This window comes from Poromitra crassiceps, assembly GCF_964638095.1.
Source record: "Poromitra crassiceps genome assembly, chromosome: 11".
Lineage (NCBI taxonomy): Eukaryota > Metazoa > Chordata > Actinopteri > Beryciformes > Melamphaidae > Poromitra > Poromitra crassiceps.
The window spans coordinates 24,307,979-24,332,135 of record NC_139643.1 but is presented as its reverse complement, the minus strand read 5'-3'; the positions used below and the strand labels follow the sequence as shown (position 1 = coordinate 24,332,135).

General features: G+C 44.5%; 1 protein-coding gene across 5 annotated transcripts in view; it reads left to right on the top strand.

Annotated features, from left to right (window-relative positions):
- ubap2l (ubiquitin associated protein 2-like) overlaps positions 1-24,157 on the top strand; it is a 41,362-nt gene that overhangs the window by 1,790 nt on the left and 15,415 nt on the right. For 3 of the 5 annotated variants that reach the window (XM_083646476.1, XM_083646478.1, XM_083646475.1), the window contains exons 3-25: positions 367-444; positions 2,035-2,145; positions 3,900-4,074; positions 4,708-4,809; positions 4,920-4,986; positions 10,556-10,600; positions 11,487-11,593; positions 12,046-12,111; positions 12,225-12,277; positions 13,060-13,145; positions 13,275-13,455; positions 14,275-14,476; positions 14,661-14,992; positions 15,103-15,275; positions 18,082-18,196; positions 18,713-18,752; positions 18,888-19,086; positions 19,251-19,317; positions 19,615-19,948; positions 21,876-21,964; positions 22,090-22,143; positions 22,310-22,391; positions 23,137-23,354. In XM_083646476.1, the coding sequence (XP_083502602.1) occupies positions 367-444; positions 2,035-2,145; positions 3,900-4,074; positions 4,708-4,809; positions 4,920-4,986; positions 10,556-10,600; positions 11,487-11,593; positions 12,046-12,111; positions 12,225-12,277; positions 13,060-13,145; positions 13,275-13,455; positions 14,275-14,476; positions 14,661-14,992; positions 15,103-15,275; positions 18,082-18,196; positions 18,713-18,752; positions 18,888-19,086; positions 19,251-19,317; positions 19,615-19,948; positions 21,876-21,964; positions 22,090-22,143; positions 22,310-22,391; positions 23,137-23,354 (2,976 nt within the window). The remainder of the gene's footprint in view (positions 1-366; positions 445-2,034; positions 2,146-3,899; positions 4,075-4,707; positions 4,810-4,919; positions 4,987-10,555; positions 10,601-11,486; positions 11,594-12,045; positions 12,112-12,224; positions 12,278-13,059; positions 13,146-13,274; positions 13,456-14,274; positions 14,477-14,660; positions 14,993-15,102; positions 15,276-18,081; positions 18,197-18,712; positions 18,753-18,887; positions 19,087-19,250; positions 19,318-19,614; positions 19,949-21,875; positions 21,965-22,089; positions 22,144-22,309; positions 22,392-23,136; positions 23,355-24,157) is intronic. The other 2 variants (XM_083646479.1, XM_083646477.1) reach the window with 1 other exon arrangement.

Sequence of the window (24,157 nt, the reverse complement as noted above, 5' to 3'; positions counted from 1 at the left end):
AATTTTGCATGACAGTCCCTGTACATCATGTATTTATAGGCAGAGCTGCTCTGTTGCACTATTGCATATGAATACATTTGCCAACTAGTTTTTATTACAAAGACTATTCTTTGTCAGGCTATCTATGCTCTCATTCTCACACTTGACAGAATGTAGGCCAGTTGAATTCTGAGAGTTGATGTTTTTAGAATAATTTGTAACCAGAGCTCTATCAGAGTTGATGTTTTTAGAATAATTTGCAACTAGAGATGTATAAATCTATAAATGGCTAAATGCAAGTTTGTCATTTCTGTTTCCACAAGAAAACATGAGTAGTGCTTATTTTTTGTTGACTCAAATGTTTGACGTTCTTTTGTCATTCAACAGGCTACCGCAGAGCAGATCCGACTTGCACAGATGATTTCGGACCACAATGATGCTGACTTTGAAGAGAAGGTCAAACAGGTGAGAAGATGCACAGCATCGCATCCTTCATTTTTTTAATTATAAAAGGGAGCAAGTGGGCTTTGTCTGTCTGTTTTAATTTTTGTCCCACTGATGATGTCACAATGTCTATGACATCATCAGTGACATCATTATTGACAAATCATCTTATGACATCACTGATGTCATAGGCATTGTGACATCATCAGTGATGTTATAGGCATTGTGACCTCATCAGTGCCAGTGATGTCATCAGTCATGCGAAGTTGGGCAATTGTGCGCTGCGCATGCCAATAGAACAGACGATTGTGCGCTGCGCATGCCAATAGAGCAGGCGAGGCCATGCAGCACCCGAGCCGCGGGCGAGGCGACGCAGCAGCCGAGCCTAGGGTTTCGGGCCCGAAGACCCAAGTCGTAATAATTCACCCGCACAGCTTCCCCATTTTCCCCCCAGAATTTTCCCTATTTTCTCCCTACTTGTACTTGGCCAATTTTTCCCCCTGCTTCCCTGGTCGCTGCTCCACCCTCTGCCAATCTGGGGAGAGCCGAGACTAGCACCATGCTTCCTTAGACACATGCGCAGTTGCCAGCCGCTTCTTTTCACCTGACAGGGGGAGCTTCACCGGTAGGACATAGCACATGGGAGGATCACGCTATTCCAACCAGTTCCCCTCCACCCCGACCAGGCGCCCTGACCGACCAGATACCCCCAATCCGCAGACACCAGCCAATCGTGCCTATGGACGCCCGACCAAGCCAGAGTTAACACGTGGGTGCGAACCTGCAACCCTCGTGTTGGTAGGCAGGGAATCTACCACTACACTACCCGGACGCCCACCCACACAGCTTCCCTGAGTGGTCTCTCTGGCTCATGTGAAAACTCGAAAGCAGGACTACTATGAAATCTGTTTTGATGTCATCACATTTTTTGTAGCCTGAAATTGCAGAGAGAGAACTGAGTCGAGTTCTCAGAAGCAAACCAAGCCAGTGTCACTGCCATCCTTGCTTTATGTTGAGTCTAGCTGTCTATTAGATATACTCTTATCTATTCAGACCCAAGCCAACAAGATCCTATTTACACGGGGGGATTGATTAGCTGTAAGGAAAATGTGTGTGTGTAATGTAATGTAAACATGCAGAAAGTAGTGGGACCAGTCTACCTGCTTTACTGTTGACCCCCCCCCCCCCAATAAAAAAGCAAACAAGAAATGCCATTTAGCACTTGTCAGGCAAGTGCTAAATACATCCTCTAAGATCAGAAAAGTCATAATGTTTTACTAATGTAAACAGGTCACCAGGACCTGATTTTGCAAATCCATTTGTTCTTGATTCTAATGGTAGGAAATCAGAACATGCTAAAAAAAAAACAATCTATTAGGGGCAGCAGGGTGACAGTGGTTAGACTAGAGAGAAACATTCTTTTGTACATTACATCTATAATGCTAGACATTATATTTTCCTTGTGATATTGCTATATTTCCAGTTGATCTAGTCTATTTTTTTTTAAACACTGGTCATAAGAACATTTGCTAATCAGACCCCAGGTGTGTTGGCCTGAGGTCACCTCCGTGTCGGTCCAGTGTCTCATCGCCCCCACTCTTCCTCTTCCAGCTGATAGACATCACAGGCAAGGACCAGGATGAATCCATGATTGCGCTGCACGACTGCAACGGAGATGTGAACAGAGCCATCAACGTGCTGCTGGAGGGCAGCCCAGATACTGTGAGTATTGGCTTTGTGCGAGGGCTTTGTGCTGTGCGCGCCAAATGCCAGAATCCAACAGCGTTACCATTGGCTCGTTTAGATCAGTGATTCTCAAACTTTTTCAAATCAAGGACCCCTAAACTGACACAAATTAGACCACGGACCCCCCCCGTTTGATAAGATTTTGTCCCAGGGTCCCTCATCTGATACGAATTTTTGCTTTTAGATGTTTTATTACAGAAAGTGTCTGAAACCCATGACCAAAATAGTCCTACATTCTGTCATTGTGTTACTTATCGATGGAATTTATAGTGAAAATAAATGATCCCCCATTTTTCTGGGGACCCCCTGGAACGCCCTCAAGGACCCCCGGGGGTCCCCAGACCCCACATCGAGAACCACTCGTTTAGATAGCTATGATGAGACTTAACACTAACTGTAGGGAGTATTGCTCCTGTGAATAATGATGGGTAAAGTATGACACTGCTGCTGGTTTCCTACTTTAGAGCCCTGCTCTGAATATGCATGAACGCATAGAAAGGGTCAAAGCGGTTTCACCAAATCAGGGAGACATTTGTTTTTCTCCCACTTGTCCGGTTGGGTCAATATGTGAGCGGGAGAGACCGCCTGAGCCAGTGTACTACTCTCTAAAGTACAATGGCTAACACGGTGACGGTGCCAGAGGGCCACCAAAACAGCCTAATAATCATCGTGCACTTGCATTAATGCAACCACGTTAAATTTGAACTCGCACTCTCAAAAAAAGGTTGCATATGCAACCTTTTTGGTTGCAGTCTGGAGCCCTGACCTTCTTCCTTCGCCCCCCCAATTGGGCCACTGACTGAGCAATTAACTGCCAGGCACAAGTCAATGTTGTGCTGCTCTGGACTATCAGGCACTCCTTACTCTCCAACCCTGCCAATATGTTGCTATCGACCACATAGATATATTGACATGGCAGTGGTCTGTTAATTCACTTGACTTGTCTCCGCCTGCACTTTCTTCAATGTGTTTTGTCCTCCCCTTGGTGGTTCAGTATGCTCAGCAGGACTTGTCCTTATCGGGAAAAGTGCTCCGACTCTAGCTCTGTTGGAAACTGTTCCATATTACAGAAATAGTGCACCATACTGTATCCACCATTTTCTACTAGTGTCCGAATTCTCAGCGGTTAATTTAATAGTCCACTATAAGATAGCCACAATGCACTGCAAATTGTAGTAAACATTGTACCCTACAATTTCTCCTCTATTAATACCACAATGCAATGCGACCTTACCGAAGAAGAAGCAGCTAGCTAACATTTTAGCTAATAGAAACTGGTCTGTTTTCTGGTTGATAGTGTTGGCAAATCAACAAAAGATGTAATAATTACACGGAGACGCCTCATTCGAGTTGCTTCCGTTTTGAACCGAGTGCAGCATATCTGCAGGAATCATCATTACAGGTCAGCTAACTACTTCACCCACCAATACAGCAGGTGATAGCGAAGCTTGTGCTAGTCATTAGCTCACAAGCTAAGTTTACCAAAACAAAACTGTTTGCCTCCATTAGCAGTCAGCAGACGACACTAAAGTTGACAAAAACCACGCTTGCACACGATTATGTTATATTATATGCAGTGCTACTAGTTAGTATTTAATGTAGTTTCCCGAATTTAATCCGGTCGTCGCCCATATAGTTGACTATATGATAAACACACTACACAGGGAATAGTGAGTGAGGGAACGAGGGAACCATTCTGAACACGGCTTCTGTCTTCACTTCCTCCTCAGGACTCTTGGGAAATGGTGGGGAAGAAGAAAGGAGTGTCGGGCCAGAAGGAGAGCGGCCAGGCAGAGACGGGAGAGGAAGGGAAGGAGAACAGGGAGAAAGGAGGAGAGAGGGATGTGGCACGTCGTCGAGGCGGAGCCCCGCGCAGGGGCCGAGGGGCCAGCAGGGGGCGAGAGTGTAATTTTTATTTTATTTATATACCGGTATATATATATATTTTTTTTTCCTGAAGTCTCATTACTTCCCTTTAGCCAGCATCTTTCAGCAAGTGTCCTCTGTTGATTTGATAGCTTATTCTTAATTTTGGCTTTTTTTATGGCAAAAGTTTTCTTGTTGTCGATTACCATCTAATCTAGCGTGGTCGTGTCACTAACGCAACGGAAGTCAGGCCCTTCCTAGCCTCCTAACTCTGGTCCTCCTGAAGGGGGGGGGGGACACAGTGTGGGCCACAGCGAAATTAAAGCCAGCAAGAGCCTCCTCCTTGCTCCTTCACCTTCGTTCTGAAGATGGGCCTCTACTGGCCTCTCACAGCATCACACATTTATTTTAAACAGTTTTGGGACAAATTCTACAGCACATGTTGATATAATGCTGAAGACACAACCTGGCAGAGAAATGACTTGATGTTTTGGGACGAACGACACAATTTTTTATATTTTTCTTTGTATCTTTCTTTGCAATTGAATAATTGCAATTTTCTATTCATTTTTTTTTTTTTTATTATTATTCTGGACCGTGCGTATAGTTGTGACATAGTGATCGTGTCTGACGCCCCCCTCTCTCCCTCTCCCTCTCTGTTTGCCTGTCCAGTCCGTGGTCAGGAGAACGGCTTGGATGCTGCCAAGGCTGGAATAGCTGTGCGAGGCACAGAGCGAGGCCGGAGGGGAAGAGGCAGAGGACGAGGGACCGTTGGTAAGCGACAACCCCCGTCTCATCCCACCACATCCCCATTAGTGGACCTCACGTATTAAGAAATCAATCGTGTTTTAAAACCTGGCGCCGTTCTTTCTTGTCCCACTAAGACGCACCCCGCGTCTCTCCAGGAGTGGCTGGACGGCGGGGAGGCCGGTTCTCGGCGCAGGGCATGGGGTAAGGCAACACCTGCGTCGCCTCAAACCGGAGGGTCTTTTGTCCCTCTCTTTACCTGTTGCCATGGTCACCAGAGAGCAGGACCCCCCAGCCTATTGTTTAGCCTTAATCCAAATGAGGGGAGGGCCTACCGTCACCGTCAGCCAATGGAATGGAAGCGTGTGGCTCCAAAATACAGCATGTATGGAACTCGGCTCTTCAGAGTCTATAAACAATCTAAATTTAAATTGGGATAAATCCACTCAGTATTATAGCGACGGCAACCCCATTGTTAACCGCTGAATGTTTCTGCTCTCTGGTCCTCCCGGCATATGGCTTTATCCAGATTGTGTTTTGCCTATATCTGGCATCAGTTTGTGTGTGTGTGTGTGCGTGTGCGTGTGTGTGTGTGTGTGTGCGTGTGCGTGTGCAGTGAGTAATGTGTTTATTTATGTGTTGGTGTCTCTCCCTGGCAGCCTTTGTCCTACTCTGTGTCATGAAGGAGGAAGTGGGTCTGCCTTTAGCTGTCATGACACTATTCTTAACTCATTACACATTTCATCTTCACTGTCATTTCTGAAATGGGGCAGCATCACAGTAGGCGTCAGAGTTATGTCATTCCGACTCCTTCCCGTCGATAAGCGAGGAGCGGTGAGGTGTCCTGAGGGGGGGGATGACCTGCGGTTATGGATCTGAAAGGCTTCTTGTTGGGTTTTTGCTGAAGGAGCAGCTCTGACGATGATGCGGCGTCCTCCTGGTGAGGCCACCATTGTGGTCCAAGTGGTCATCGAGTAGTTCCGAGCTAACGGCGTAGTTAATGTAAACAGTGGCTCCGAAGTTAAGGGGATAACCAGAATAAAATAGGCTCCGATGTTAAGAGCATAACCAAAATAAAACCAAAAGCTTCCTTGTAATATGCAGTAGGATGTTTGTTTGAAGTGGTGGTGCGCACAGCAACAATAAGGATCTCAAATATTGTTTTTTTACACACTGCGGTTCTGTGATCCTGTGAAAATGTTCCACAATTGTGAGCTTATTCTTATTCTGTGTGTCCAAATGCGTCAGAAAATATCCTATTGCATATTAGAAGAAATGGCCTCTGTAATGTGCTTAGTTTGTTGCTGGTTCCAAACTAAGCAGCACAGGCATTAATGTTCTCCGTCGCTACGACAGATTTTTGAGTTTGAATGAAAGCTTTTATTTTGAAAAATTCTGACCGGGCATCCAGATGATTCTCCTGGGCTGTGTTCATGCCACAATAAGTCTGAAAACGTTTTGCTATGGTTTCCAAGTTGAACGTCATGTTTCCTTGCCTGTCTCTCCTTACAATGTCTGTCGAACGCGACCCTGCTCACTTTATCCAGCCGCTCCTGATGTAAACAAAACACTGTTGCAGATCAGACAGCGCTAGTTCCTAACGTTAAATTATCTCTAATGACAGCATTGGACTAAGGAAGTTTGTTATTGTGAGAATTAGAGTTAATTTATTGCTGCAAAGGTGGAGGGAAAATATGAACGATGCAGAGTTTTTGTCGTTTGTTGGACAGGTAAAACTTGCTAATACACACGCTAAAAACGTTAGCTGCAGTAATGTTAACGTTATTACTTTCGGTGTATTTTCCCTCCTGACAGTCCGGGGGGGGTTGACGCTTTTTCCACGACCACCATGTCACTAATTGTCATTTCCACCATAAAGATGCATCTCGGCAGAATAACGTTATTTGATGGAGAGAAAAATGTCTAGTGGAGTTTCACTAGCGGCGACGCTAACGAAGGACTCAATGCTAATAGGCTGTAGGCACTTATCTGTAACGCAACGTGATAACATTAACAAACCACTGTTGCTAGCGCAGGATAGGCTAGTAACTAGTTGGTCAATGGTCACTCACTTTCTGGTTAGCGTTAGATATGTCAGCTGCTAGTCTCTGAGTTAGCTGATAACAAGAGCATAGCTGTTGCTTCCATCTGTTACCTGACTCCATGATACTAGTTATGTAACTCTGAGGGGTCTTTTAAATGTAACAGTGTGCAGTGGGACACGTTTCCTCTTCACTTGATGCTGACATGTAACACTACTTAGCGTTAGGTGGTTAGCCTAGGCAGGCCAAGTGTTAACTGGTGTGTTTTCATAACGGTATCACACCATCAGCTCAGTGGGACAGGAGGGGGGTGAGAGGTCAGGTGGAGTTGGGCTGTGTGACTGGTGGAGGAGAACCTCCTTGGGACACATGTTTGACAATGTTGTTGTAGTTCCTGTGGCTACTGTTAGATATTGTTATTATTGACTTGATGAAAAAAATTCTATATATTGTGATTTATTATAGCCAGTAACATGATATGATGATATAATCATATGTGTTGGAACATAGTGATTCAGCCCAGAACACAATTCATGCATCATACTGGATGTTTGGGAACTTTAGAGTGAAATGTGATATGTACACACTGTCCGTTTTTTTGTTTTAGTTTTTTTGTTCGTTTGTTTTTTTACATGAAAACCAATGGGAAGCGACCGCACGGCAGAAAAAAAGCAGACACTCCAAAAAAGCCAGAAATAGCTAAAATAGGCCAGAATTTTTTTATTTTGATTTTATTTGCTTTGCTTTGCTTTGCTTTAATCCCTGAGCAGCATGTTTGGGTGAGCTGATCAATAGCATGTTGCTGTGCTAGCTAGGAGGTTTTCATGCAACACCCCCTGCCCCCCCTCACCCCCCTCCACTGATTCCACCACAAACATCTTGTTGCTAAGAGTGACAGTTTGCCAGCTTGGTTTCAGTGTCACTTAAACTGAGTGGCTTCTATCTTGCACTGTAAACATTTTGAGCTGGGTTTGTCTCTTAGCGAGCCCCACTTTGTCTCGCTGCAGAAAAGTTTTTAGAGGAACCAAAATGGCCACTCGCATATGCGACCGTTATTTTTAGAGTGTGCGGGTCAAAAAGATTCACGCAGTCGCGTCGGTGCGAGTGCAGGATGATCCGGTGAGTCCGGTACTGCAGTGCTTCCCACACTTAGAAACAATAAGATTAAGATTAAGACATTCATTTTATAGTCTGTCATAGACTGTCTGGAATAATGAAAATATCATAGACTCATGATATTTTTGCTATTCCATGATCCAAAAGAGTCTACTCAGCCACTGTGTGTGTGTGTGTGTGTGTGTGTGTAAGGAGACGGGGGCGCGCAGGGGCTCCCAGCTCCCTCTCACACACTACTGATACACACAGAGACACAGCGAGATAACAGAGAGAAGTAACGTTAAACAGTTTAAAGTGTGATACTTCAGGTGGGATGATTATTGATTATCCACCAAAAATACAAAGGTGTCGTGCTGTTTTCAACAGGCGCTGGCTGCAGGCCAGATAGCTGATGAGTGATTACGGTCTCCTGTGCAGACGCTTACTTTTTTAAACGTTAGTCTCATTTTTGTTTTGAATGCCGGTGATCCTCCTTCATCTGATCGCCATATTTCTGTTAGGAACCTTGAAGTCACGTGTTAGACAGTGCATGAATGAACCAGTTCCAGGCACAAAACTGCTTTGCATCTTCTTAGCCAATCCAATGTTGGGCGTCCTACTGTACAACCTAAATGATCTATGTTTGTATATATGCTTCAAACTGCTAGCATGTGATTGTAATGTTATTCCAACAGTTTTTAGTCGTCAGATGTGACTTGACTATAAGCCAGGTGAAGCACAAGCACGTGCGCATTGTTGTTACTCAACAGTTTGATTGGCACAACACAGTGCGCTGACAGGTGCCAAGGACGAGCAATCAATAAGGCTGTAATATATTGAAATTACATAAGGCGAATTGTCTGCCTGATAAGCAGATAGTCAACAATTATTGTTTTAGTGTAGCACTCTGGGAATAGTGGGTTTCATTGCAGTTCTCTACCCATTGTATCCATCTCCCGAATATCTTTTGCAGTCACTTTTTAGTGATTAAGGTAGTCAATAATGAATCACCGTTAAAGGAAGTTTTTATATTTAATTATTTTCAGAAACACACGTGCACGAATAATATGAGTGATAATGGTTTAACTTAAAGTTACAACAAGAGTCCCGACAGTATTTGAGGTAACTAAGCACATTAAAGTTGGAAATGGTGGGTCCATAAAATGCATAATGTTTTTTGTGACAATGCAGACAAAGATGCGTTTAGCCCCATGCTAGTAGGGGCTGTATGGAGGGTATTGCTGGGCAACTCTGTTCACCACTTCATAGGTCACATGGCCCTGCAGGGAGTTAGACTCACCACTTCATAGGTCACATGGCCCTGCAGGGAGTTAGACTCACCACTTCATAGGTCACATGGCCCTGCAGGGAGTTAGACTCGCCACTTCATAGGTCACATGGCCCTGCAGGGAGTTAGACTTGCAGACTGCTGAGAATCGAGCTCAGGTTTCTCACTTGACAGAGATGCTACCCAAAAATTCAACAGCTTATAAGGTGATGATTGCCAGCAGTACAAACTGAATTTAAAGGAGAACTTCGCCGAAAAACAATGCTGCTTTATTTTGCACGTGATCTCACACATATCCGGAAACTGTAAGCAGTTTTGCAGACATTCATTTAGTTTGACAGTTATTGAGCGTTGACTTGAGTTCAACTTGATGCGGTGATCTCATTCTTGCATTGACTTTTAACTCAAATCAACTCTCAATAACTGTCAAACTAAATGAATGTCTGCAAAACTGTTCACAGTTTTAGGATATGTGTGAGATCACGTGCAAAATAAATCAAACATCTTTTTGGGTTAAGTTCGCCTTTAAAGTCAGTGACATGGGTTTTTTTCAGATTGCTGAGGGGTACACTATGTGCTATGTAAGTGGAGAGGATTCATGCATTTTGCTGTTGTATAAGGCCTAGGGATGACAGCTACCATTTCTGTGTGTGGCTTAGGGGTTATGGTTTGGTTTGGTTTCTTGGACTGTAATGACCCGTGCCACCTGCAGGGTGAAATCCCGCTGAGCTGCCTTGCATTGTCGAGTGACTGATGGCTAATTAGTGTTTTGTTCCCCATTCCCAACAACACATGCAAGACGAAGGGCTTTCCTGCTTCCGACGCTGCTGCTCTGGAGTGTGTGGCTTTTGGAGCTTTGAGTTTGGAATCTGCATGAGTGTTTTTAACTTGTTTCCTCTCAATCAATCAATCAGATGCTGTATATTAAGAAGTATGACGTAGTTGAGTGCTACTCGTGTATGCTGGCCCTTTTGTTTTTAACCATCTAACACCTGTAGAGTACCGGCACTGTTAACCCATTGATACCTGATGCAGCATTTGCGTGTATATCCCTCATTTGTGTGCGTATCCCTTTAAGACCGCGAACCACGTTAACGCGGTTTGCGGTCTTAAAGGGATACACACACAAATGCTGGATCAGGTATCAATGGGTTAATCGGTGTGTGTTTTATTTTGGAAGTGTACAGAATGGAGATTGACAATGCATGTGATGTCCCTCAACTCAATACTTCACCAATAGTTGCCTGAAAAAAAAACACACACATGCTTCTTCTTCTTCTTCTTCTTCTTCTTCTACATTCCCATTGTTGTCCTCCTTGTAATCGTTGCCATTATTTTCCCTCTAAAGCCAGATTGATAAGGGACCCACATATGATTTGTCAGGAGATGAGAGGTGAGTGCACCGCCACTGGTGTGTCAGTTTTTGCTTTTTTGCGGGGGGATTTTAGTGCCATGATGATCTGATGAAAGACATTATAATAAATTATATTTATATAATCACAACATATTAGAAACACACAAGCCCCAAATATATCATAGAAGCAATATGCCAGATTCTAGACACAAATGGAAACGTGCTTGACTTGAATAGTAAGTGTTGTACTTCACTAGGCAGCACACAATAAAGTAGTGTTAAACGGCTGTTGTGTATTTCTCAAAAAGACATGGATGTGTCAGACTTATTGGGGGTGGGGGGTGGGGGAAGCAGTGTTAATGAAGGCCAGTGAAACAGTGCTTCACAGTGCTTCCATGCTTTACCGGCTCCTCGCTCCATAAGCCTTCCATTGCTCTCGCTGACAGTGACCGCATCGCCTCAATCTCCTATCACTTCCTCTTCCTGTCTCCCTGCTACAACCTCACTTCCTCCTGTAGCCATTCAGCAGCTAAATGATTAGCCCATGATGATGATGATGATGATGATGATGATGATGATGGCGGCGACAGCAACATAAATGCAAAGGGCTAGGGATGTATTCATGCACTCGTACTGACAACGTGCTATAGAGAAAAAACCAGCCACCAGATCAGTTGGTGTCCACTGTTTTTGTGTTTTGATGCGCTTAAAGATCGGAGTTAGGGATCTGCTTCCACTTTCTCTGTCTCCAGACCAGTGGTGGAGAAGTTGCACACAGATTCTGTATGTGTGTGGCTGCACCCAGCTCTGGTTGTTGCTGTAGGCGGTAGCGCAGATGATGTCCGTTTCAACTGTTTGGCAATGTAGTGTCCGTAGATGGACACAGACACCAGTAATGAACTCTTCTCATCGCTCTCTTTTGCAGAACGTTCAACCCTGCCGACTACGCCGAGCCGGCCCAGACAGAAGAGAGCTACGGCGGGGGCAGCACCTGGAACAACACGGGCAGCATCGAGCCGGAGGAAGGAGCTCGTAAGTGAATGGATCGTCGAGTGATAATGTAGCGATATGGAATTATGAATTAAGAGAGATGAGAAGTTTCCCACAGGCCTTCGCTAGCCCCTGTATCAAATGTTCCATAATTGATGAGAATTTCCTTCGAGGAGGCAGATGATCTCGCTACAATTGAGAACCCTCAATAAAAGAGATGAACATAATCAATAAAGCACCTGTTTGATTCCCAAGTAAGTTCCTTCAGTGAAGAGGAGAAGAATATTTACTTGGATGCCGAAGGAGACTTTCCTTTTGATGTAGAGTGTAGAAGTTTGCACATGGTCTACACACCTACCTGAATCCTTGACATATCATTGTCATTGTCCCAATTCTTTGAGCCACTGTTGGTTGTGCCCAGGTGACAAGAGGTTTAACCATCTCCTTCCATGATATCAGCCTCTGATCTCCTCACGTGCTCCTTTTCTTTCCAGGGCTGGAATACTCTGCAGGAGAGGGAACAAATTACCAGCCCAGCCCCAAGTTTGACTCGGCTCCTGGTAATCCCCTCTTTCTTTCTTCTGTCTCGTTTTGACGCATCCCTCCTTCTGTTTGCTAGCTCTGTTTGCTGCCCATTACGTTGGTATTGAGCTGTTTTCTCTTTCACATGTAGGTGCCTGGAGGACTGCTACAGAGGAATGGGGCACTGAGGACTGGAATGAGGATGTGAGTGTCTCTCGAGCTCAACTACACGTTTGTGCTTCAACTGTAAAACGGCTTAATTTAGCGCTTGTAAAGAAAAATCGAGGCTCCGACGCAGCTGTTGGCGCTCATTGCCTGAGCCCAAAGCACACCGGCCACTGCATCAAAATAGCCACCTATTGTTTTCTATGTACGCCGCCGGTGAGAGGGTCACGCCACGCCACTTGTCTATTTTCAGTGTCGCGCCTCGCCTCGTCGTGCCGTGTTGTGTGTGGTCCACCATCGTCTTGTTGATGTGTGCAGCATTTCCTATTCATGCTATAGAGACACTTCATCATTCAGAAGCCACGCCCAAGACGGGGGAAAACAGAAACCCCCCCTCCAATCCTGGCGTTCTCCTATGTCGCGCGCACGTGTTGCACAAAAAGATTGTATATACGGAAGATGAACACTCCAACTTACTTTGTTGACCGCTAGATCCACATTTTTCTTCTCGCCAATTCTCAATGGCTTCCTTGTTTTGCTCAGGAGTACAAAAAAACTTTAACTGGCGATTTTTTACATTTGTTGTCTGCGCAGCCCACCACACAACAGCTTTTAGCTATGTTTAATTCAAGGAAAATGAAGCTGGTGTGTGGAAATGAACGGCGTGATGGGCGTGGCCTATTTCATGCAGTGTCTCTATGGGTGCAACATGACGTGTCGTCGTGGCGAGGAAGACTGTTTTTTTTATGCATATGTGTTTGTTTTGATTGTTTTTGCTTCCTTCACAGTGTAACTCATCTTTTTTTTCTACTCCTTTATAGCTGTCTGAGACCAAGATATTTACTGCTTCCAGTGTGGCCTCCATGCCTCTGCCTCAAGAGAATGTTACCATCACTAAAGGACAACGGTGGGTCCCATGCGCCGTTTAGACCCACTCGTGCTTCCCAGCAGTAGGGGTTTCTGCTTCAGCCGACGCGGACGGACCACGTTCCGAAATCTCTTTCTGTGCTTCTGAACATCTCTGCCTTTGCTTTAGGATTGACCTTGCGGTGCTCCTGGGGAAGACTCCCCCATCCTCCTCCTCGGAGACGGAGAACCCCAACATGGAGGCCAGCCAGCCCCCCTCCCTATCTCAGTCACTGGTCTTCAGCAACTCCAAGCAAGGGGTGCCGCTGTCCCAAACATCGTCCAGCACCCCGTATACCCAGCACAGCATGGTGAGGAATTTGAAGAAAAAGGTTGTCGATCTACTGGACCTTTTTAATGAATAAATACAGGCATCCTAGCTCTTACTCTCCTCTGTACGCTCTGGTATGTTCGTTGCAGTGTTCTGCAGGGTGTTTTTGTTTCTTCTTCTTTTGAATCATTATTACATTATTATTGTTTTTGTTGCAGCAGCCTAGATTCTGCCTTATGCCCAAAATATTAAACTGGTTCTAATTTATGATTATAGGCTGTGCCAATGCCATATAGAGCATGTCTACTAGGGGTGGGGGGGGGGATCGATACACCATAGTATCGCGATATTATGCCTGACGATATTGTATCGATATTTGGATGCCAAGTATCGATATATTAAAAAAAAAATTGCAGGCCATGCCAGGCCACCGGGCATCTGCCCGAAGCGCCCGATGTTGCAGTCCACGCCTGCAGTGGCGTATTGAGTCCAGAGAAGCTTAATAATGTAGCCTACATTTTGGGCAAAAACAAAAGAAAAAAACACTGCATGTTTTACTTCCGGTGAGGTCAAGGAAAAGGTAGGAAAAGGAGTAAGACAATATATCGAAATATTCAATATATCGCAATATTGGCGATATCGCAATACTATCGTATCGTGATATCGTTTTAGTATCGTATCGTGGGCATCTGGTGATCCCTACCCCTAACGTCTACACTACTAATGTCCTTTCGACTGTCACAAATTGGCTTTACCGTATATTGTTTATGACCTACATTCAACCACTTTCCTGATCTGGCAGTTTGAAACCTTTTTGTTTGTTCTCCTCTAAACTGTGTGTCGTCTTTCAACATTGCAGGTCAGCATGCTGAGCAAGGGTTTCGGGGATGTGGGCGAGCCTAAAGGGGGCAGCACTGGACCCACCACTGGCTCCCAGTTCCTGGAGCAGTACAAAACAGCCCAGGCACTGGCCCAGCTGGCTGCCCAGCACTCCCAGACCGGACCTCCCAACACAACGCCTTCCTCCTGGGACACCAGTGCCACCACGCTGGGGCAGTATGGTGAGACAACACACTGATGTGTCTACTCTGCAAAAACGGCTGGCTGGCTTCCCCCCCCCCCTCCCTTGAGGATGTGTTTTAAGCGTTAAGGCATTTAAACGTGGTTGATATCGTTTACCTTTTTAACTAGAACGGTTTTCTTTCTTTCTCTCCAATTGCCTCCTTTTCTCCCTCCATTGTCCAGATATGAAGACTCAGCCGGAGTCTGCGCTGCACACGCCCTTCACCAAGCGCCAGCCCTACCAGGCCACCACCTCAACCTCGTCCATGCTGGATGCCTTCCTGCAGGACAAAGGCCTGCCTCCTTCCTCCGCCTCCTCCTTGCCCCAACAGACGACGCCCTCGCCCCACGCGGTGCCTCCCCCTGCCTCTTCCCTCCCCAAAATGGTGGCGGTCCCGTCGTCTCTAGGTCAGCCGGTCTCTCCGGGTTCTTCGGACCCGCAGGGCTCCAGTCCACTGCCGCTGCAGCAGCACAAACTCAAACAGCAGAAGAAGAGGGCCTCCATTACCACCAAGGTAACTGCCTCCATTACCACCGAGGTAACCGTATTTCACGTTTGCACATTTGCTGCGCGGAATTCGCCCCTGGCTGTCATTACCTAACGGTCTGCCAACTGTTACTTCAGATTCCGGCAATGGCGGTGGAGATGCCTGGCTCGGCAGACATCTCCGGCCTCAATCTTCAGTTTGGAGCGCTGCAGTTTGGGTCGGAACCAGCGCTGCCAGACTATGACTCCACCCCCACCACCGTCACATCGGCCAACCAGGTTCAAAACAGCCTCTACACGAGCCCCAGCAGGTGTGTGTGTGTGTGTACGTGTGTGTGTACGTGTGTGTGTGTGTGTACATCTGTCACCTAGATGACACGGCAAAGGTGTTTTCCGACATGTGGGCAGATGTGATGTGAAGTACATCAGAACCACTTCTCACCTGAAGATAAACTGATCTGATTGCCAATGCCGTCTTTGTGTGTCCCACCACACGTCTTTGTATGTCCCACCACACGTCTTTGTGTGTCCCACCACACGTCTTTGTATGTCCCACCACACGTCTTTGTGTGTCCCACCACACGTCTTTGTGTGTCCCACCACACGTCTTTGTGTGTCCCACCACACGTCTTTGTATGTCCCACCACACGTCTTTGTATGTCCCACCACACGGCGTTTAGAACGTTTGCGTTCTGTGTGTTTGCGTAGACACATGGTTGTGAACACAATAACTCACGATATCTCATGATACATGTGTGCTGGGAATTCAGTAGTTTAGACAAGACCACGCAGGAAACTAGAAACTCAAAGTAATAAAAGTTTACGTGATGCGACAAGTGAGAATTTTATTACAAAGGTACAGCATGAAAAAAAGCTCTGCTTGAAGGCTGCAAAGATTCTGCCTAAACAAAGGAGTGTTTCACATCTTAAAGGGATAGTTTGGATTTTTTGATGTGCGGGTTGTATGAGCCGAGGTACTTCAGGACAGTCAGTGTACTACATGCAGTAAAATGCTGACAGTAGGTGTACTACATGCAGTAAAATGCAGACCGTCAGTACAAGCAGTAAAATGCAGACAGTACATGCAGACAGTCAGTGTACTACATGCAGTAAAATGCAGACAGTCAATGTACTACATGCAGTAAAATGCCGACAGTCAGTACATGCAGTAAAATGCAGACAGTCCCTGTACTACATGCAGTAAAATGCAGACAGTCAGTACATGCAGTAAAATGCAGATAGTCAGTACATGCAGTAAAATGCCGACAGTCAGTGTACTACATGCAGTCAAGTCAACTTTATTTATAGAGCACATTTACAACGACACAGGCCGATCAAAGAATGTTCACAAGAATGTGTCTACGCAGTAAAATGCAGACAGTCAGTACATGCAGTAAAATGCAGACAGTCAGTACATGCAGTAAAACGCAGACAGTCAGTACATGCAGTAAAATGCAGACAGTCAGTGTACTACATGCAGTAAAATGCAGACAGTCAGTACATGCAGTAAAATGCAGACAGTCAGTGTACTACATGCATGCAGTAAAATGCAGACAGTCAGTACATGCAGTAAAATGCAGACAGTGTACTACATGCATGCAGTAAAATGCAGACAGTCAGTGTACTACATGCATGCAGTAAAATGCAGACAGTCAGTGTACTACATGCATGCAGTAAAATGCAGACAGTCAGTGTACTACATGCATGCAGTAAAATGCAGACAGTCAGTGTACTACATGCATGCAGTAAAATGCAGACAGTGTACTACATGCATGCAGTAAAATGCAGACAGTCAGTGTACTACATGCAGTAAAATGCAGCCGGTCTGGTCCCAGTTTGGAGAAATGGAGGCCGGCAGGCGGCAGCGCCAGGCAAGTAGAGCTGTCTGCTGAGTGTGAACATGGTCATGAGGACAAATGTAAAAACAAAAACCACAACAAAAAGCTTCCATTCTGCTTACCTGGCATAATCAAAGTCTCCATCAAGCCCTGAGATGCCAAGTTGACTTAAAAAGACATCCTTTACGCCCTGTTTTTAGCTTAAATCTGCAGTGATGTCACTTGTGCATGAATGACATCGCTGGTCCACAACTTGACTCAAATCAACTCTCAAAACTGTCAAACTAAATGAATGCCTGCAGAACACGCATTCGGTTATTTTTGGATATGTGCGAGGTCATGTGCAAAATAAATCAGCATTGTTTTTCTTTGAAGTTCTCCTTTTAAAAAGTATGCTTTGCTTGCAAAACATACTGTACGTCCTTGGGTAAAAAAAAGCCCAGTGTCGGTAACAAGTGTAGCTTGTTCAGATACATCTTGTCTCTCACTCCCTGATCGGAGTCTTATCTTCAGATACATCTTGTCTCTCACTCCCTGCTCTGAGGCTTATCTTCAGCCTTAAAAAAAACAAAGTGTCTGCTGAGAACTTGAGGGAGGATCTGTGTCCAGGTCAGACTGTGTGAGACAAACCTCACACTTCATTAGTTATGTGGTTAAGCTAGTGGTTGCTCCAAGTGGTTATACTTTACACACAAAATACATTGATTAGTAACTAATAATCAATCAGTGAACAACTAATTAATGACTAATCAATAAACATGAGGAATGCTATGAATTCCCACCACAACATGATAGGAACGTTTTGGAGAATCTTTTCTGCAGGATTTGCATATTGAGGAGAAAAATATTTTCTGCAAACTTCATATTTATATGTCCTTGTGTTATACACCCTTGTGTACTGTTTTGTAAACACAAGTATGTTGATATAAAAAATATTTGCTAATTACGTTAATTAGCTTAATTAATGACCTGATAAGCACAACTGGTTATGTTTTAATATAGCCTGATGATTATAGCAGGTCATTAGGCACCTCAAGTACCTCTTGTTTGTTTGATTGGTTGATTAATGTTTTTCATTTATCTTTTCAGCATTTTGTAGTAGTATTAGGTCATAACAATACAAATAAAAAAAATCATCTTAAATGTATAGGAATCTTCATTAGAATTTCACCTCGTACTTTTCAAGTCGGAACCACTAACTATTTTCCACACCAAATTTCAGTGTTAAAAAAAAAACAGTTGTCTAACGTGTTCTTGTCTGTGCTGTTAAACTCCCCAGTGAGTCGACTTCAGCTCTTCCCAACCAGATGGATCTGTATGATCAGAGAGCATCTCAGACGCGCCGCTACCCTCCCTCAGTCTCCTCCTCCCCTCAGAAGGATATGCAGTCCAAGGTGATGCTCCACTCTCACTTCTTTTTACTGATAAACACTCTGTGTGTGACGCATGGTTAGCATTCAGGTTAGAGAAGAGACCTTGTTAGCGTTGCAGTTTAAGTTGGAAATCTGAGCAAGGTCAAAATTCATTTCAACCCTGTTTTCCTCCCCTTCGACGCCTTCTTTTTCATGGTCAGATGTGTGTTTTGTCGGTTATATCAGTAAGAGCACATTACCTTTGCCTGGATTCAAGTTCACACTGAGTGTAGATGGTCTTAGAACCTACTACACCATCTTATTCTCTCATCCCTCAACCTTCCTGTTTTTTCATGTTGTTTATTAGGTCATAGTCATTATAAAGCACTAATGGGTTCAAACCTGTCTTATAGATAAAATGCTCTGCTGCACATCAAATGAAGTTCTTGCTGATTCTGTTGCCAAGAGCCCCTGTATCCCTTTACTTATTAATAGATTGTTTTCATAGACACCTGTGAACTCCCTTTAATATATATATATATACACGTTTCTTTACAGAATGGCTTCAATTCAATACAGGCAACACAATCTGTCGAAGGTGAGTGTCATGTTATTCTTTCATCAATATTGCCTGTAGATTTTAAATTCGTCATCCGATTTCTGTTTCCCAATCTCCACTCTAGATGAGTTTATTCCTGAAATCTCCTCTCTCTGTCTGTCTCTCGCTCCCCAGCTGCAGCAGGCCCTGCAGTATCATTGAAGCCCATCTCCGATTCGGTCACACCGGCATCGCTCTCCAACATGGGCACTTTGACGGACAGCGGCTCGGGTCCCGCCTCCTTGTTGACTTCATCCAATCAGACGTCCCTTAGCGCTCTGGGGCACAGTGAAGACATGCCCCCAAGCACCATGCCGCCACCTCAGCACAACAAGTACGATTCAACGGAAATTGACCCACTCATGAACCAGGGGAATGAATTCACATGTCATTGTACCGGGTCCCCGGGCGGGACTTGAGTATTTGGAATTGTGATTTGTCTTATTTGGGGATGGGGGTCACGCCTGAAATGCTCTGATCAGACCTTTCCTTCTACAGCTCTCTGCCGTCACAACAGAACAGTCTTGCTCCATCTTCACTCCGTACATCCAACTCAAGCTTAATGGTGAGCCATCTCTGTGTGTGTGTATCTGTACCAGAGCCTTTCTGGGGAAGGGAAGAACCTCCTCAGGGTAAAACCTTGTTAGCGTGTTGTCCTTTACATTACGTGCTTTTACAGTATGTTGTTTTATCTGTTTGTGTGTGCGTACGCCGGGCCGTGTATCTGACTCCATCTCTGTGACTCCATTTCCTCCCATAGCGGATGCATTAGATTAGACAATTGTCCTTTTCCCCCTAATGGAAATGTCATCTAATTGATCCTGACCACATGTTTCTGGCTGCCCTCCCTCCGTCTCCACAGCATCCCGGTGTAGACGGTGACTCGAGCCTGCACTCCTCGTCCTTCCCCTCCTCCGTGTCGGCCGTGGCCTCTTCATCAGTCCCCCCCTCCTCTTCGTCGGCGGCGGCCGCTGCAGCAGCACAGGTGTCCTTAGGGGGCCCTCAGGCCTTGATGGGCTCCTGCACGGTGTCGGCCCCCTCCGGGCTCGGCCCCGTCAGCAGTCTGTCTATGGGCCTCAACGCAGGCGCCATGGGCGTTCCGGTCGCACTGACGGCGGCGGCTTTGGTCTCCGCCGCAAACTCAGCCATTCCCTCTTCAGCTACTTCCTCATCACGCAGCTCTGCAGCATCCTCAGGTAAGATACAGAAGACTTGGACCTTTTCAGAGACGCGGATAGAGAAGCCAGAAGTACACTGTAGTGAGATACACGCTGCCTCCTTCATAGATTCCTGTCCAAATCATGTATGTTTCAGATTGTACTGGTCTGTCTGCAGTGTCAACACACTGGAAGATGTTATGAATGCTTATCTAATATGTATGAGAGACTGGCAGCATCACTAGTGAGTTATATTGGCTTGTGTATCTATAGATTCTGTTCTGAACTGGCATTTAAAGTCCCTGGAAACCAGAAATATTTCTTTATTATTTAGCATTTTGAGTTCATCACATCACAGGACCCTATGTTAATAAGCCACCAGCCAAATTTGAACGATGATGAACGTCGCAAAGTATATAAATTTAGGTTTGACAGTCTGGCAAAACTCATGAGAAAATCATTATTTTTTAGAGTGTATTTCTCCCGCGGACTGTGTGGGCGTGTCCCATCTGCAGCAGGTTTTCCAAGAGAGAGAGCGCGAGACAGAGGGGGGAGGGAAACGGAGAAAGAGATCGAGTTACACAGCACTCGCGAGAGTGTGTGTGTGAGAGCCACCAGCCTGTGTGTCTCTCGCTCTCTCTCACTAGGAGGGAGAGAGAGAGAGAGAGAGAGAGAGAGAGAGAGAGAGAGAGAGAGAGAGAGAGAGAGAGAGAGAGAGAGAGAGAGAGAGAGAGAGAGAGAGAGAGAGAGAGAGAGAGAGAGAGAGAGAGAGAGAGAGAGAGAGGGAGGGCTTTGGGTTGAAAGTAATGTATAATAATTTCGGAGGCACAAAATTACTAACATAAGACCCTAAATAACATAGTTAGAACGTTTTTGTGGATTTTGGTTTCCACGGACTTTAAGTGGATGTGTTTGTTTTTTTTACAATGTGGCTTCTGCTGAAATGAGTCATGGGATTTTCTAGACTTGGCTTGTTAGGCAAATGCATACATGTGTTATTGATAAATAGATACATGTGTTATTGATGTTAAATAGATACATGTATTATTGATGTTTGACATGGTCTATAGATGTGTTATTGATAAATAGATACATGTGTTATTGATGTTTGACATGGTCTATAGATGTGTTATTGATAAATAGATACATGTGTTATTGATGTTTGACATGGTCTATAGATGTGTTATTGATAAATAGATACATGTGTTATTGATGTTTGACATGGTCTATAGATGTGTTATTGATAAATAGATACATGTGTTATTGATGTTTGACATGGTCTATAGATGTGTTATTGATAAATAGATACATGTGTTATTGATGTTTGACATGGTCTATAGATGTGTTATTGATAAATAGATACATGTGTTATTGATGTTTGACATGGTCTATAGATGTGTTATTGATGTTAAATAGATACATGTGTTATTGATGTTTGACATGGTCTATAGATGTGTTATTGATAAATAGATACATGTGTTATTGATGTTTGACATGGTCTATAGATGTGTTATTGATGTTAAATAGATACATGTGTTATTGATGTTTGACATGGTCTATAGATGTGTTATTGATAAATAGATACATGTGTTATTGATGTTTGACATGGTCTATAGATGTGTTATTGATAAATAGATACATGTGTTATTGATGTTTGACATGGTCTATAGATGTGTTATTGATAAATAGATACATGTGTTATTGATGTTTGACATGGTCTATAGATGTGTTATTGATAAATAGATACATGTGTTATTGATGTTTGACATGGTCTATAGATGTGTTATTGATAAATAGATACATGTGTTATTGATGTTTGACATGGTCTATAGATGTGTTATTGATAAATAGATACATGTGTTATTGATGTTTGACATGGTCTATAGATAACATGTATTATTGATGTTTGACATGGTCTATAGATAACATGTATTATTGATGTTTGACATGGTCTTTGTGCATACAGGGAAAGCACCTCCAAACCTGCCCCCTGGAGTGCCCCCTCTGCTGCCCAACCCCTACATCATGGCCCCTGGACTACTGCACGCCTACCCAGTGAGTTCCTGCCATGACGACTTCCTCTCCTGAAGACATGGGCAATCTAGTCCATACCTATAGTTAACTTATTTTTTTCTTTAAATCGTAATACCGTTTTCTGACACATCCTTTGTCTCTCTCAGCCTCAGGTGTACGGCTACGATGACCTACAGATGTTGCAGGCCAGAATACCGCTGGTGAGTTTGGAACTGTAAATATTATTAAGATCAACTGCTACAACAATTTAAAGTCTTTACAAGTTATTATAGCGGCAGCCTATATATGTTTATTTGATTCATAACCAAATTTTTATTCTGTGAAAAGTCTGATTGTTTTCTCTCTGCCGTTGCACGCTGCCCGCAGGATTATTACAGCATCCCTTTTGCGACCCCGACAACGGCACTGACTGGCAGAGACGGCGGCCTGACCAACAACCCTTATTCTGGTGAGACATCTTCTTCTACTAGTTTGGTCTGTTCGCGTAACGAAGATGGAGCTTGCTTTCTCTTCCCGGCAATTAGCGGCATGTTGAAGAAGGTTTATGTGCGACCTAGTGTCCTCTAGTAAGAGAGTGGCGTCAGCGGAGGACCAAAATGCAAGAATCATTAGCCAATGAACAGCCAGGAATGGGTCTTGCGCTACTTTTGCATGCTAAAATAAAGCCGATAATGTACAATTTGATTCATTTCAAGGGATGAAAAACCCTTTCAAAGTACAACACTGTCTATTTTGATGCAACTCGACAGTGCTGCTTTTTTTACTGAAGAGTTCCACTTTCTACTTCCTGGAAAAAAACTGGTCCATTGGAGTGAATGGAGATGTCGGAACTCTTCTATTATACGGCTCTGGTGCGACCTATTTCCCTGCCCAACTTTCAAGGTTGGTTGAGATGACATGCCAGCAGTGCACACCAGCTGACCCTGTTCTGCATCTCCATGGTGATGCACCAGATACAGTCAGTTAGGCTGTTCTCTTGAATGGCTGTTGATAGAGGTGTGGGCACTGGATGCACTCTTGCATGTTTTCTCCATTTGATTGTTTTCATTTTACAGATTTATTTATTTGTAGACTAGAATTCACTAGAATACATTAGTTTGAAATGCCAACATGAAGTCCTAGCCAAAAGGGGTGTGGTTCTAATATACACGAAAGACTCCTCACATGTTTTTTGTCCCGTCCCCTCTCTGCAGGTGACTTATCAAAGTTTGGTCGAGGTGACGCGTCGTCCCCAGCTCCAGCCACCACATTAGCCCAGACGCAGCAGAACCAGAACCAGACACACCACACCACACAGCAGCCATTCCTCAACCCCGCTCTGCCCCCTGGCTACAGCTACACCAGCCTCCCATACTACACTGGCATGCCAGGCCTGCCCAACACCTTCCAGTACGGACCTGCTGTGTTCCCGGTGAGGAATCTGTATAGTTCACACTTTTGTGAAAATATCAGGTAGTCTCTGAATCTGGATGGGCGGGGATTTTTTTTTTTTTTTTTCTTCTTCAGACGAAATACAAGTACTTGCCGATACCGGGTACCGATATATTTAATTAGGGGTCGACTGCAGCGATTCCGATGAAAAAAATGAATCCCGACATGTGTCCTGGAGGTTTTCAGTTTAACGGACAGATGGCATCAATTCCGGTCAAACATTAGATCTGTGTTTTATTGAGCTTAAAAACAATTGATAGCAGGATATAATCTAGAGATTGCCGTAAATTCCCCTCGGTCAACCGTGCTTCTATGACCAGTCAATCGAACGGAACGACCCAAAATTCAAGCTTCTGGGAGAAATGCAAGTTTCCGTGCCGCGCAGCGTCGATGCTGATACACGCTGAGAGTCTCGGACAACGGCCCGCAAATTCCACAGGATTTGGAGCCCGCAGTGGAATTTACAGGGAGTTGTCTTGAGACGACGAGTGGGAAAGAGTAGTCGCCTAAAAGAAATAAACAACAGATATCTCCTTCAAACAACTGCATTTATTTATTCAAGTTTCTTGCCACAAACTACATTTTATAAGATTTCATTTGAACATATCATGATCGCCCAATACTCATTCTTCCTGAGTGGAGCGTGAACACATGTAACTCAATGCAACCTAACGGAAGTGAAAGTGCTGCTGGTAGACTAGAGAAATAGGACTTTTTAATCAGTGAATTTACATTATGTTGTCCCTCTTTTTTCTCTCGCCTGTTATTTTTAGACCCGAGGAG